This window comes from Anolis carolinensis, chromosome 2 (assembly GCF_035594765.1).
Source record: "Anolis carolinensis isolate JA03-04 chromosome 2, rAnoCar3.1.pri, whole genome shotgun sequence".
NCBI classification, from domain to species: Eukaryota; Metazoa; Chordata; class Lepidosauria; order Squamata; family Dactyloidae; genus Anolis; species Anolis carolinensis.
The window spans coordinates 6,090,244-6,104,787 of record NC_085842.1 but is presented as its reverse complement, the minus strand read 5'-3'; the positions used below and the strand labels follow the sequence as shown (position 1 = coordinate 6,104,787).

Sequence of the window (14,544 nt, the reverse complement as noted above, 5' to 3'; positions counted from 1 at the left end):
ATAGTACACCATCAAATCATTCCTGACAGATGGCCATCAGCCTCTGAATAAGGAAATTAGTTCCTGGTTTGAAAGTGCTATTTCCTGTTTCATTGGCTTTTCTGGGCTGAGAGTGTGTGACTTGCCCAAGTGGGAGGCTGAGTGGGGAATCATGCCACAATTGGAGTCCAAAATTCAAACCTCTCCCTCCCTCCTTCTCTCTAAACTTCTCATACCTTCCAAGAATTCACATACTGTATGAAAGTTTGGTCAAGATGGTCAGAGGAGGGCAACTAAAATGATCTAGGGTCTGGAGAACAAGCCCTATGAGGAGCAGCTTGAAGAACTGGGCATGTTTAGCCTGCAGAAAAGAAGGCTGAGAGGAGACATGATGTATAATATGTGAGGGGAAGTCATAGAGAGGAGGGAGCAAGCTTGTTTTCTGCTGCCCTGCAGACTAGGATGCGGAACAATGGCTTCAAACTACAGGAAAGGAGATTTCACCTGAACATTAGGAAGAACTTCCTCACAGTGAGAAGGGCTGTTCGGCAGTGGAACTCTCTCCCCGGGCTGTGGTGGAGGTTCCTTCTTTGGAGGCTTTTAAGCAGAGGCTGGATGGCCATCTGTTGGGAGGGATTGGATGGTGTCTTCCTGCCTGGCAGAAGGGGTTGGGCTGGATGGCCCACGAGGTCTCTTCCAACTCTACCAGTGTTCAATGACTCTATGATTCTAAGTGAGGACAAAAGGGGGTGGGGAATGTTAAGAGGAGAGAGGGCCTGGAACACCTGGGAATTGTAGTTTGCAAGTGGGCATAGTACTATTGGAGAAACGTTTGCTTCAGCCCAATGCTTTTATAAATGGTCAAAATTCAGAGGCTTCCTTCTCCTGCATTTTGAAAGCTATTATGATGAAATTTGCCAGAATGGAAGCAAAAATTAACCACTCTTAGCCTATCAAGTTTCATAATGTTTGACCCATCCACTGATTTTTGGGGATTTCTGAAGCAACATTTTTTTAAAATGTTAGCAGATCGATGGCCACGCCTCCCTGTCCTTCTTCCTTCCACTTTGATTGGCTTGCTAAGGCTTCTGGGAAATGGAGTTTTTTCTCTCGTTATGGCGAATTGCTTCATTTCCACTTAAAAGAATGGTCAATATTCAGAGGCTTCGTTCTCCTGCATTATGAAAGCTATTATGATGAAATTTGCCAGAATGGAAGCAAAAATTAACCACTCTTAGCCTATCAAGTTTCATAATGTTTGACCCATCCACTGATTTTTGGGGATTTTTGAAGCAACATTTTTTTTAAAATGCTAGCAGATCGATGGCCATGCCTCTCCCTCCCTCCCTCTTCCGCTCTGATTGGCTGAGAGGCATGCCAACATGGCTTCTCCTCTCAGAGGGGCTACAGCTACATCCGAAGACATCAGAAACAAACGAAAAAAGGTACTTTTATTATTCAAATTTGTAATATTTGTAAGGCAGTGAGCAGATGGTTCAAATATAAATTCAAAAGTACTTGCAAAACGAATTTTTAACGAATTTAACGAACTAACAAAAAAATTTGCTCAAGCCTACTAGTTAAATGTGGTCTAGACAAAAGTACGGTTAGGTGGATCTGTAATTGGCTAAGCGAACGAACCCAAAGGGTGCTCACCAATGCGTCGTCTTCATCATGGAGAGAAGTGACAAGTGGAGTGCCGCAGGGCTCCGTCCTGGGCCCGGTTCTGTTCAACATCTTTATTAACGACTTAGACGAAGGGTTAGACGGCACGATCATCAAGTTTGCAGACGACACCAAACTGGGAGGGATAGCCAACACTCCAGAAGAAAGGAGCAGAATTCAAAACGATCTTGACAGACTAGAGAGATGGGCCGAAACTAACAAAATGAAGTTCAACAGGGACAAATGCAAGATACTTCACTTCGGCAGAAAAAATGGAAATCAAAGATACAGAATGGGGGACGCCTGGCTTGACAGCAGTGTGTGCGAAAAAAACTTTTGAGTCCTTGTGGACAACGTTAAACATGAGCCAACAATGTGATGCGGCTGCTAAGAAAGCCAACGGGAGTCTGTCCTGCATCAATAGGGGAATAGCGTCTAGATCCAGGGAAGTCATGACCCCCCTCTATTCTGCCTCGGTCAGACCACACCTGGAATCACACTGTGTCCAATTCTGGGCACCACAGTTGAAGGGAGATGTTGACAAGCTGGAAAGCGTCCAGAGAAGGGCGACTAAAATGATTAAGGGTCTGGAGAACAAGCCCTATGAGGAGCGGCTTAAAGAGCTGGGCATGTTTAGCCTGCAGAAGAGAAGGCTGAGAGGAGACATGATAGCCATGTACAAATACGTGAAGGGAAGTCATAGGGAGGAGGGAGCAAGCTTGTTTTCTGCTGCCCTGCAGACTAGGACACGGAACAATGGCTTCAAACTACAGGAAAGGAAGGAGATTCCACCTGAACATCAGGAAGAACTTCCTCACTGTGAGAAAGGCTGTTCGGCAGTGGAACTCTCTTCCCCGGGCTGTGGTGGAGGCTCCTTCTTTGGAGGCTTTTAAACAGAGGCTGGATGGCCATCTGTCGGGAGTGCTTTGAATGCGATTTCCTGCTTCTTGGCAGGGGGTTGGACTGGATGGCCCATGAGGTCTCTTCCAACTCTACTATTCTATGATTCTATGATTCTATCATGTCTCCTCTCAGCCTTCTCTTCTGCAGGCTAAACATGCCCAGTTCTTTAAGCCTCTCCTCATAGGGCTTGTTCTCCAGACCCTTGACCATTTTAGTTGCCCGCCTTTGGACCTCAGACTATGGCTTTGAACCCACTGGGTGACTTTAGGCAAATCTCACTCTCTCAACCTCTTGCCTTGGAATAACTCTTGCCAAGAAAACTCTGTGATGGGGTCACCTTTGGGTCGTCCTAAGCCTGAAACAACAGCCATCCTCACTAGGTATTCATTGGAAAGTGAGGCTCTAGAATCCTATTTGCAGCCCCAGGAGGCAGTCTTGGGCTAGGGAGACCGGCCAAGCCAAGCCACTCCTGGTCTGAGCCTTTCAGAAGTCCGGGCTGTGGCGCAGGCAGGAGAGCAAGCCAGCTGCAATTAACTGCAATGAATCACTCTGACCAGGAGGTCATGAGTTCGAGGCCCGTTCGGAGCCTATGTTTGTCTTGTCTTTGTTCTATGCTAAAAGGCATTGAATGTTTGCCTATATGTGTAATGTGATCCGCCCTGAGTCCCCTTCGGGGTGAGAAGGGCAGAATATAAATGCTGTAAATAAATAAATAAATAAATAAATAAATAAATAAATTCAAACACTAGAATAGGAATCTTGCTCTTCCAGGTCTGTCCTCTGGAGGAGAAACCAAACTACGAGCCTTCTTTTGCCAGCTGATTGTGTTCCTCTGCTGGGGCGATTGAGTCAGGAACTGCACCTGCTGGTTTGGTCTTTCGTTTTAGGGAAGGGAACACAATCAGCTGGCAAAAGAATACAGTCCTGTGGCGCTACAGCCATGAAAGAACTGAGGGCGGCGACAGCCGACAGGGAGCTCTGGCGTGGACTGGTCCAGGAGATCAGAAAGGACTGAGCGAATGAAAAAGAAAGAGGAAGAAGGCGCTGACAGATAAGCTTTGCCCAGCATAGGGGAGGGTTAACTCGCCAGTGGGCGTGGAGGGAGGGAGGGCGGAGAGAGTGGCGCGTGGCTCAGTCTCGGAAGTTTCGCTCCGGGCAGATGGAGAGTTGCGCGGCCGGAGAGACGAGCCTGAAGGCGGTGCTGGAGGAGCGCTACTCGGCCTCGGCGCTGCGTGTCCTGCGGGCGGAGGCGGAGGGGCTGCGGGAGAGGCTGGTCTCGGCGGCGGTGCGGGGCAGGAAGAGGCTCCGGAGGAGGGTGACGGTGGGGCGGACCCCGCTGGGAGAGTGCCTGAGGCAGCTGGAGCAGACCCGGCGCCAGTGGGAGGCCAAGGTCCGAGGAGAGGGCACTCCGCCGAGTGAGGAGGCCCAGGTGACGCTCCTGAACCTCCTGGAGAAGGGCCTGGCCCTGGTGGAGAGGGTGGAGGCCCTGCGGGAGAGGAAGAGCAGGAGGAGCCCGAGGAGGAGGAAGGAGAAGGGCGGGGAAGGGCAGGAGCAGGACCCTGGAGGAGGGGAGCGCTCTGGAGACAGCGCAGCCAGGGATGGAGCTGGGACCAGGCACAGCCAAGGAGAAGAAGGGGAGGAAGACCCCGGAGAGGAGGAAGGGCACCATGGGAGCCACACTCATGAAGGGGATGGAGACAGTGCGGGTGAGCCTCAGGATGGACACGGCGATGGAGAGGAAGACAAGGGTGCAGCCAGGGATGGACCTGGGACCAAATACAGGAAGGAAAAGGAAGCAGAGGAAGACCCTGGAGAGGAGGAAGGGCACCATGGGAGCCACACCCATGAAGGGGATGGAGACAGTGCGGGTGAGCCTCAGGATGGAGACGGCGATGGAGAGGAAGACAAGGGTGCAGCCAGGGATGGACCTGGGACCAAATACAGGAAGGAAAAGGAAGCAGAGGAAGAACCTGGAGAGGAGGAAGGGCACCATGGGAGCCACACCCATGAAGGGGATGGAGACAGCGGTGGGAACAATGAGGGTGAGCATCATGATGGAGACGGTGATGGAGAGGAAGACAAGGGTGCAGCCAGGGATGGACCTGGGACCAAATACAGAAAGGAAAAGGAAGCAGAGGAAAAGCCTGGAGAGGAGGATGGGGACCATGAGAGCCACACTCATGAAGGGGATGGAGACAGCGGTGGGGACAGTGAGCATGAGCCTCATGATGGAGATGGTGATGGAGAGGAAGACAAGGGTGCAGCCAGTGAGGGACCAGGTACCCAACACAGCAAGGGAAAGGACTGGCAGGAAGGAAAAGCAAGCAGTGTCGGGCTGGATGCTTTGGAGGTGGAGGAGGAGGAAGGACCATATCAGTCCCCACTTCAGGAAAACAAGGGAAAGGGTGACCTTGAGGACAACTCTGATGGAGATGAAAGTGATGAGGACAGCAGTCAGGAAACTGGAGATGATGACCACCATGAAGTCGATGGTGATGGCAACAGTGATGAGGGAAAAGAGAGCCGTGCCAGGCATGATGCAGCAAGAGAGAAAGGGCAACATCAGGGCAAGAACTTTGCTCCGGAGGAGATCTGCCCCAAGGGAGGAGAAGGCAGGGCCTTGCAACCACAGAGGAGCCAGCTGGAGATGGGAGACCCACAGCCAGGCGGCAAAGGAGGAAATATGGACTGTGGTGAAGGTGGTCAAGATCATGGTAAGGATGGAGATGGAAGCAAACACAGTGATGGTGACCACAATGTAGGGAAAGATGATGCCAGGTGGGATGCCCTGAGGGAAGAGGTGAACGAAGCCACCCAGCATGAGAGCGACAGAGAGGGAGGTGGCAGTCATGAAGGTGATGGAGAAAGTGGTGGGAGCAGTGGTGGTGAGCATCATGATGGAGATGAGGATCAGGAGGGCAGTTTCTGGGAGGACAGTGATGAAGAGGAAGAGAATGGTGACAGGTGTGATACTCTGTTGAAAGAGACGAACAAACTGGAGCGGGAGATGGAGGCACTGCAGGACCCCTCGCAAAAGACGGTGGACATGTGGAGGAAGGAGGCAGAAGATCTGAGGAGTGAGTACCATGACATCTGTTTTGACATGGCAACAGCTGTAAACAAGATAGTGATTGAGTTGTGGTCAGCCCTATGGCTTAATACATTGCGGGCAGTGACTGCCCTTCGGGAAACCTTGAGCCAATTTTCGCCAGTGGAGGCAGCTGCTTTGAAAGTGGAGTTTGATTCCTTAAAGGGCTTCGTGGATGTTGCCTGGAGCCAAGACACATTAGCGAAGCTGTCCCATCTTTTTACCTTAGTGTATGCTCTACAGGGCCTCCCTCTGCCGAAGAAGGGCCTTCCACATGGTGATCCACTGAAGGAAGGGGGTTACATCATGCTGGAAATAGATGCCTGGCGCTCTGTGCTACTGGAGCAGAGTTGGGAGAAGACAGATGCCCTGCAGGTGAAGGTGGACGCGGTGCAGGGTATCTCTCCGGAGCAGGCAGGTGAATTGAAGGTGAAGATGGGCGCTCTCCAGAAACACATGGATCTTCTGTGGAAAGCCCCCCTGAAGGAGATGATGGCCTTGCTGGCAGTGGCATATGAGCCATGCCATATATGGTCCTCACGCCCCACCACAAAAGGGAACACCATATGGAAGAAAGCATGTGATCTTGCACTTTCCCTGAAGGTTCACCTGAAGGATGTCCCACAGGAAGAACGGCATCTTCTGTGGGGGGAGGCGACTTCCCAGGAGGCCATCCTTCATGATATCCCAGTGGAGAAACTGGTGGTGCTGGAAGAGAAAGTGAATGCATGTATTAGGAAGGTGGCGGATATGTTGCAGAATTACCTATGGAAGTTCTTGAAGTATTCCTCTCATAGAGAGCTGGACAATTGTCAGGAAGAGCTGGATGAACTACAAAAAGATCTAGATTTCCTGCAGCGACATCCAAATTTGACATATCGGGAAATCAAGATGGCTGCCCTGCATAGGAAGAGGGCTGCCCTGCTTAGGAAGATGGCTGCCCGGCACAAGGCGGATGCCTCCCTTGAGGTGGATGATGGAGAGATGTAAGTGGACAGAATACTAGAGATGATAACAAGGTTAAATGTGTTAGGGAAATCTCCAAAACAGCAGTGTAGCCAAAAAGAACACACAGGATACTGAACTGAGCAGTCAGCTCACAGCAAGCAGAAGGTGAAGTGTTGTGACTGTAAAATAATTATTTTGAAAATATTTTTATTGGATTTTATATTCATAATCATAACAGTAGTACAGTAGAGTTTCACTTATCCAAGACTCGCTTATCCAATGTTCTGGATTATCCAACGCATTTTTGTAGTCAATGTTTTCAATACATTGTGATATTTTGGTGCTAAATTCGTAAATACAGTAATTACTACATAGCATTACTGCGTATTGAACTACTTTTCTGTCAAATTTGTTGTATAACATGATGTTTTGGTGCTTAATTTGTAAAATCATAACCTAATTTGATGTTTAATAGGCTTTGCCTTAATCCCTCATTATTATCCAACATATTTGCTTATCCAACATTCTGCTGGCCCATTTACATTGGATAAGCGAGACTCTAATGTAATGTGGATTCTATATGGCAGTGTAGAAGGGGCCTGAAAAAGCTCTCATTTTGTTAAACTTTTTTTTTATTTCTCCAAAAGCATAATTGCAATTGACTGTCACTGTCTGCTTGGTTGCAATCAGTTACTCTCCACTTTCATAGCAATGAGGGAGGATACTTAAGGTGCAAAAAGAACTTATAATGCAAAAGAAAAAAAAAGCTTTCTTAATTGCTTTTCTTCAATTATTCTTCAGAAGTGCAGGTGGGTGTTCTGGCAGAGCTGGAAACCTCAATGATTCTGTGCCACCTTTTATATCGTATTCGTGTACTGGATCGAGGAATACCTGGCACAGGGAAGTCACTCCAGAGGAGCGCAGCTTATTAGTACAAAATTTGTAAGTATTTGTGAACACCACATGCTTTGGAATTGTCATTGTTTCATGTCAAAATGGCAGGATGGGGCCTTGAATTTTGCAGCTTGTGTATTTTGAACAGATTATGGAAAGTTAAACATTTCAGCTGAGAGTTGGTTTGTGCATCCAGTGGCGTCACTGGCATTAGTGCCATCCAGTACAGCCATGGGGTCTTCCTCATGGGCCTCCTCCTGCAACATATGGGACCACAGTAGAGCAACAGTAGAGTAGTAGCAAAAATGTTTTTTTAACCAAACATCAACAGCAGAAACAATGTGTACTTGTAGCACATGCAGCTGAAACTGTATTTCTCAATGAGTAATGAGGACAGTCCTGACCAGAGTGCTGGTAGAATAGAGGGCTCCAAAAGTCAGTTAACACAGAGTTTTAGCCTTGTCAGTATATTGATATTGAACATATAAGGTGGGCTTACAAAAATGTTCTTATGCTTGAGCCTAACTCAAGAATACTTTTATAAAATGCCTCTACTGAAATCGTCGTCTCACTCGTTCAGTCGTTTCCGACTCTTCGTGACCTCCTGGACCAGTCCACACCAGAGCTCCCTGTCAGCCATCACCGCCCCCCTTTCCTTCAAGGTCAACCCAGTCAGTTCAAGGATACCATCCATCCATCTTGCCCTTGGTCGGCCTCTCTTCCTTTTTCCTTCCATTTTCCCCAGCATCATGATCTTCTCCATAGCCCATGTCCTATGGTACTTGACTACTGATTGGGATTAGTGCCTATGTTTTACATTATTTTAACTTTTGTAAGAAGTCACCTTGTCTGTCTCCTGAGAAATCTGTATAAAGACCAAGTAGCCACAGTCAGAACAGACCACGGAACAACAGACTGGTTCAAGATTGGGAAAGGAGTGCGGCAGGGCTGCATACTTTCACCCAACCTATTCAACATGTACGCAGAACACATCATGCGATGTGCGGGGCTTGAGGAATCCAAGGCCAGAGTTAAAATTGCTGGAAGAAACATTAACAACCTCAGATATGCAGATGATACCACTCTGATGCCTGAAAGTGAGGAGGAGCTGAGGAGCCTTATCACCAAGGGGAAAGTGCAAAAGCTGTGCTGCAGTTAAACATCAAGAAAAACAAGATTATGGCAACCAGACGGATTGATAACTGGCAAATAGAGGGAGAAAACGTGGAGACAGTTACAGACTTTGTATTTCTAGGTGCAAAGATCACTGCAGATGCAGACTGGAGCCAGGAAATCAGAAGACGTTTCCTTCTTGGGAGGAGAGCAATGGCCAACCTTGACAAAATAGTGAAGAGCAGAGACATCACACTGGCAACAAAGGTCCGCATAGTCAAAGCAATGGTCTTCCCCATAGTGACCTATGGATGCCAGAGCTGGACCATAAGGAAGGCTGAGCGAAGGAAGAGAGACGCTTTTGGACTCTGGTTCTGGAGGAAAATCCTGAGAGTGCCTTGGACCTTGGCAAGAAGGTCCAACCAGTCCATCCTCCAGGAAATAATGCCCAATGGCTGCTCACTGGAGGGAAGGATATTAGAGGCAAAGCTGAAGTATTTTGGCCACATCATGAGGAGACAGGAAAGCTTGGAAAAGATCACAATGCTGGGGAAAATGGAAGGAAAAAGGAAGAGAGGCCGACCAAGGGCTAGATAGATGGACGGTATCCTTGAAGTGACTGGCTTGACCTTGAAGGAACTGGGGGCGGTGACGGCCGACAGGGAGCTCTGGCCGGGACTGGTCCAGTCACCAAGAGTCGTCGATGACTAAACGACTGAGCAGCAGCAGCAGCAGCAAGATATGTTATTATACTGTGATTTTAATGTGTTACTGGTTTTATTGATGTAATATTGTTTTGGGCTTGTCCCAGTGTAAGCTGCCCGAGTTCTTCGGGAGATGGAGCGGGGTATACATAAAGTATTATTATCATTATTATTATCTTCCAATAGTTTTTTGTAATGGTGTTTGTTCTCTCTGCTTTTGGCAGTGCAAAAACCATCTCTCCTGATAATGACTCAGAAGCAGCAAAGAAGATCCTGGAGGCTTATGCCAGGCAAATAGAAGAGGAGGTCTACAGTGTGGCTGACAGTAAGGTATGTTATATGCCACACGCAACGGAAGGATTCAGAAACAGTAGTAGTCCAGGTTTTCCTGAATATTGCCCACTTTTGACAGCACTCCTTGGCATTGCCACAGGTTCATCCTGCCATTTCTGCTTGACCTTGTTGTGATACCCCGCTGCCCATCCCTTTGCTTCATTTTCCTCCTCTCCTCCCCTTCCCATCTTTTCCCTTTCTGTCTCCTTAGCTGCTGCTATTTATCCTTGTGCTTAACCGAGAGCGGTCCTGGAGGCAGTTGTCTCTATTTTTCAGCATCTGGCATTGGGAGCCTGCCTAGTGTAATGGTCTGAATATTGGACTAGGACTTCGGGAGTTGAATCCCCGCTTAGCCATGGAAAGACACTCAGTGACTTTGGACAAGTCTTCCTCTCTCAGCCTCAGAGGAAGGCAAAGGCAAGCTAACCCAGCATAAATCTTACCAAGAAAACTCTTTGATAGGTTTACCTTAGAGTCACCGCAGAGGCCTACAGTCCAGTGCAAGCAATGGCAATAGCATGTTCAGAGGTAGATCTTGGGAGGAAAGCAAAGTATGGTTGGCCTTCATGGATCCCACCAGAATCGGAAGGCAGATTGTTGGTTTGGCATTATATATAAAAGGGTAATGAAATTTCGGCCTAGGAAAAAACAACAAAACTACACATCCCAGAAACACTAAACTTGGCAGCACAACCCCTCATCCATGCCTCTACATTCATACAACAACAAAAAAAGAAAAATAAAGTCCTAATTAGAGGGAGAGGAATAATTGTTTTTATCCAATTGCTGCCAGTTAGAAGGCTAAGCTCCGCCCACTTGGTCTCGTAGCAGCCCACTCAGCCAAGGGGATAGGCAGAGCTAGGCCTCATTTAGGCCTTTCCACACTGCCTATAAAATACAGATTATCTGATTTTAACTGGATTATATGGCAGTGTAGACTCCAGGCCCTTCCACACAGCTATATAACCCATTTATAATGGACTTAATGTCAGGAGAAAACCTTTACCCTTTACCTTAACTACCACCAATTCCACAATACTTTATTTCCCATACCACCATACTTCGCCACAGCAACGTGTGGCCGGGCACAGCTAGTGTGTGTGTGTGTGTGTGTGTGTGTGTGTGTGTGTGTGTGTGTGTGTGTATATATATATATATATATATATATATATATATATATATATCCACTTTACTATGGGATTATCTGTCATGAGGCATGTGCATCCATGGGTTTTGGGCTTCCTGTACCTGAATGGGCAGTTTTCCTTTGATATGTGCTATTGGAGGGAGTATTGGAGGGAGTAATCCATTGCCAGGCATTTCTAAAGGCTCTGTTCACTGCTGACCTCCTCTCCTTCTGACCCCATACCTGCTAAAAGACTCTGCAATACTGTCTAATGTTCGTTCCTTTCACACATTTTCCTCTTTCTAGATGGAATATCACCATTTAATGGCAGAGAAGCTTAATGCGATGAATAGGAAGCTAGATGACACCTTGAGGTCCCCTTCATCTAACCACGGCATCAGAAGGAACGAGCAGCCACCTTTACAGGGCCCTTGGATTCAGCCTTCCGGTGTCACATCAGTGGCAACAACCACAGGAAAAGCCCAGCCTCTGGAACTGCCCAGTAAGCCTGGAACTAAGGGTTGGACAAACTGGTGCATGGTCCTGCATGTTGCTGTTTGTACTTATGGTGCAGCCCTTTCCCACTTTTCACCTTGTCATGTTGATACTGGTAAGGGGAAGCCCATGGGGTGGAAGGCAGGCCAAGGGTTGCAGGTCTGAGTGAGCAGTGGGCTCTGGGTTTATTTCTCTGGGGCCAGACTTCCCCTTCTATACTCTCTTTCCCTTTCCACAAATCCTCACACGATCAGACCCTTGTATTGGAACTTAGCATTTCTTCAGCTCTTCTTGCTCTTCTTGCAGAGGGATTTTTTTTATTCTGGCAAAAGTGTTTGCCAGGCTTGGGTCTTGCTGGTCTCTGCTTTTCTAGTGGCTGTCAGGACTGGTGTCTACCCTGCTGACATTACTGGCTCAGTCTTTGGTCCAATGGACAGGTGATTGTAGGCATGGAAACATTGCTTTGGAAAATACTGGGAAGTCTTCTCATCTGTTGACCTTCCTTCACTGATGTTTTCTTCAGAGGAGGGGCAAGAGAGGTTTTCTTTCTTCTCAATTCTCAATTTCATGTGAGCCTCTCCAACTGAATGATGGGTAGAATCACACTTAAGTGATCCCCACCTTGCTTGATCACACTCAGTGTGCCATCCATGGTCTGATGTGTTTTGCAGGAGGGAGTTCTACATCTACCAGAAGCATCCAAATGCCTTGTACAGTGAATCATTCTGTCCAGATGAATAACATGGGCCCGACTGAAATGAATTACCCTGGAAGACCTAGACAGTTCTTTGCGGTTTTCTCTCTAAGAATGTATTAGGTCCTCCATAACAACTCTGTGAAAACTCCTGAAGAATTATTTATGTATTATTTATTTATTTACAGCATTTATATCCCACCCTTCCTTCTCACCCTGAAGGGGACTCAGGGCAGATCACAATGCACATATACATGGCAAAGATTCAATGCCATTAGACATATATAGACAAACACAGAGGCAATTTAACATTTCCAGCTTCTGGCTTCATGAGAGGATGCACAAAGCCAGTCATAGAATGACCTGGAGACCAAAGACATTCCTAGAAAGGACATATTGTGTTAGATGTTGGTAGATGAAACTCAGATAGCAGCTGTATGGGTGCAGGGTTTCTCCTGTACTGTTAACAAGCTAGTTTCCTCCTTATTCCTCAAGACTGAATGCCTAAAATGGTACCATGGGATTTCCTTTGCCTCTTTTGACTCTTTGTGTATTTGGGAAGAACTCTACTCAGGGCGCTTCCAGACATGGGGAATACTCACACCAAAGTGGGTTTAAAAAACCCCGATTCGATATGGGTTTTTATCCCCATGCCTGCCCAGAAAATCTGGTCTTTTCTGATTCAGTGTTCCCATGCCCTCTCAGAAGAGCATGGGCATGGGCATAACCTATAAGCTGGTTAAGCAACTGCAGGTGGCACAAAATCTGCTAGGGGCGCTGTTGAGGCGCCGGGGCCTGGAACGCCCAGGGAAAGTTGCCCTTTGATGTCCGTCATTCAGGTGGCTCCGCCCCCTTCTTTTCCACGCTGAGCACTCAGAGCCAAGGCCTTGACACTGAATTGGGCTGTGGGTGGGATGGCTGTGTTAATTCTATGTAATGTAACTATATGAACATAATGATGTAAATAAACTTCTGGTTTGTAAGGTAACTCTTTTATCTATTCTATTCAGCTCTACCTTCTACCTTTTATTTTTCAGTGATTGGTTTTGGGGGGGGCACCAAAATATTGTTTGCTTACACTTGAAAATTACCTAGGACCGGCGCCAGGCATGGGATCATCCCCTCCCCCCCAAAGCCCTTAAAATAAGTGAAAACTCACTGGGTGTCATGACACCTCTCTGACAGGCCTCCTCGCGCATAGAAATGACATACCAGGAGACGTGAGGAGGGGAGAAGTGCATCATTTCTATGTTCATGGAGCCAGAATGAGCAAAATGGGCTATGGGGATCGAATCCTGGGACCTGCTTTGTCCCGAACTAATCCTTTTTTACCGGAGGCATTATTTGGGTCCTGTCTGGAAGGGCCCCCAGTGAGAGCAATGGATCTGTGAAGGTCTTTATCAAACCACTGTGTTTGCCACTTGTGCTGCTTCCTAATATGTCTAAGAATTTAAAAGGGCTTGTGGGCTGCTTTTGTGGAAGTCTCATGTGTTGTGTTTTCCTCAAAACCAGGCTATGTTCCCAGTGCTGCAGCTCAGAAGAGACCTCCTTCCGAACTTGAGGTTGCAGACGATCCAAGCAAAGCCCTTCAAATACAAGAGCCCACCAGTCTAAATAGACCCCAGAGACGGGACCCACCACAGCCCGAAGAGTCAACGCGTGCGGAGAGTTCTGGGGAGAGTCTCGTTGGCTGTGAATCAGCTCTTATTCAAGGAGAGGATTCAGAACCGCCCCGTAAAAAACAGAAGGTGAATCCTGCCAGTGGGACCCAAGAGCCTTCTTTGACTTGGGAACTGTTTGCTGTTCTCCAAAAGCATGTTGCTCTTACTATAAACCAAAATATGGAGAAAGTGAGCGATGTAGTGAGCAGGTTGCATGGCACTGCCTTAAAGGATACAGAAGAAGCAAAAGCCCTGACGGCTGCTTTGGAAAAAGCTCAGGCACTTTCAAAGTCCTTCTTTGAGGATGCCTGATGTACATCTGGGGTGTTGAATGGGTTTGTGGGTAGGGTTGTGTACCTAAAAAAGAAATCTAGAGACATGAAATTAGGAAAGGAATTTGTCTCTACTAATACTGTCCAGCATGACCCTTGTATGCACTGAGGATATGTTCAAAAGCCCCAGTGTAGATTCCTGAAATGGTGGATAAAAATTAACGCTACTTCTTTTGGCCATGAACACACCATAGAATTGCACAAAGAGGACCTAGAGAAGCCCACAAACTGTTCTGCATATACTGTTCTGTTTTAAAATCTTGACTATATTAAATGATATCAGGGATGCCATTTTTAGGAAAAGAATCCTGCCTGGAGCTCAGGAGAGAATGGGTGCTGGTCAGAATTGAGAGCACTGGGCTACGTTGACCAAACATAAAGCCAATTCAGCTTAGTCTTTTGCTTATTCATCGCAAAAACTGTTTTTCTGTGTCTACAAAAGCTGGATGTAATAACTCCTTTTTATACGTTTGTATCTTCCAATCCATTATTTCTTAACGGAATCAATAATATTTCAGAAAAAAAGAAACCTTGTCTTGCTTTGACCAAGTAATTAATGAATTCAGGGTTTATTTTCACAAGTTGGTAAGCCTCAGTTAATCTTTTATC

General features: G+C 47.2%; 1 protein-coding gene across 1 annotated transcript; it reads left to right on the top strand.

The window, feature by feature from the left end:
• The first annotated feature begins 3,675 nt into the window (after positions 1-3,675).
• LOC134295931 (golgin subfamily A member 6-like protein 2) lies at positions 3,676-13,541 on the top strand. Its single transcript, XM_062969429.1, has 4 exons — positions 3,676-7,525; positions 9,519-9,624; positions 11,060-11,255; positions 13,455-13,541. Exon 1 carries the CDS (start codon positions 3,707-3,709, stop codon positions 6,623-6,625), a length of 2,919 nt encoding a protein of 972 aa, XP_062825499.1. The 5' UTR covers positions 3,676-3,706; the 3' UTR covers positions 6,626-7,525; positions 9,519-9,624; positions 11,060-11,255; positions 13,455-13,541.
• Positions 13,542-14,544: the final 1,003 nt, after the last annotated feature.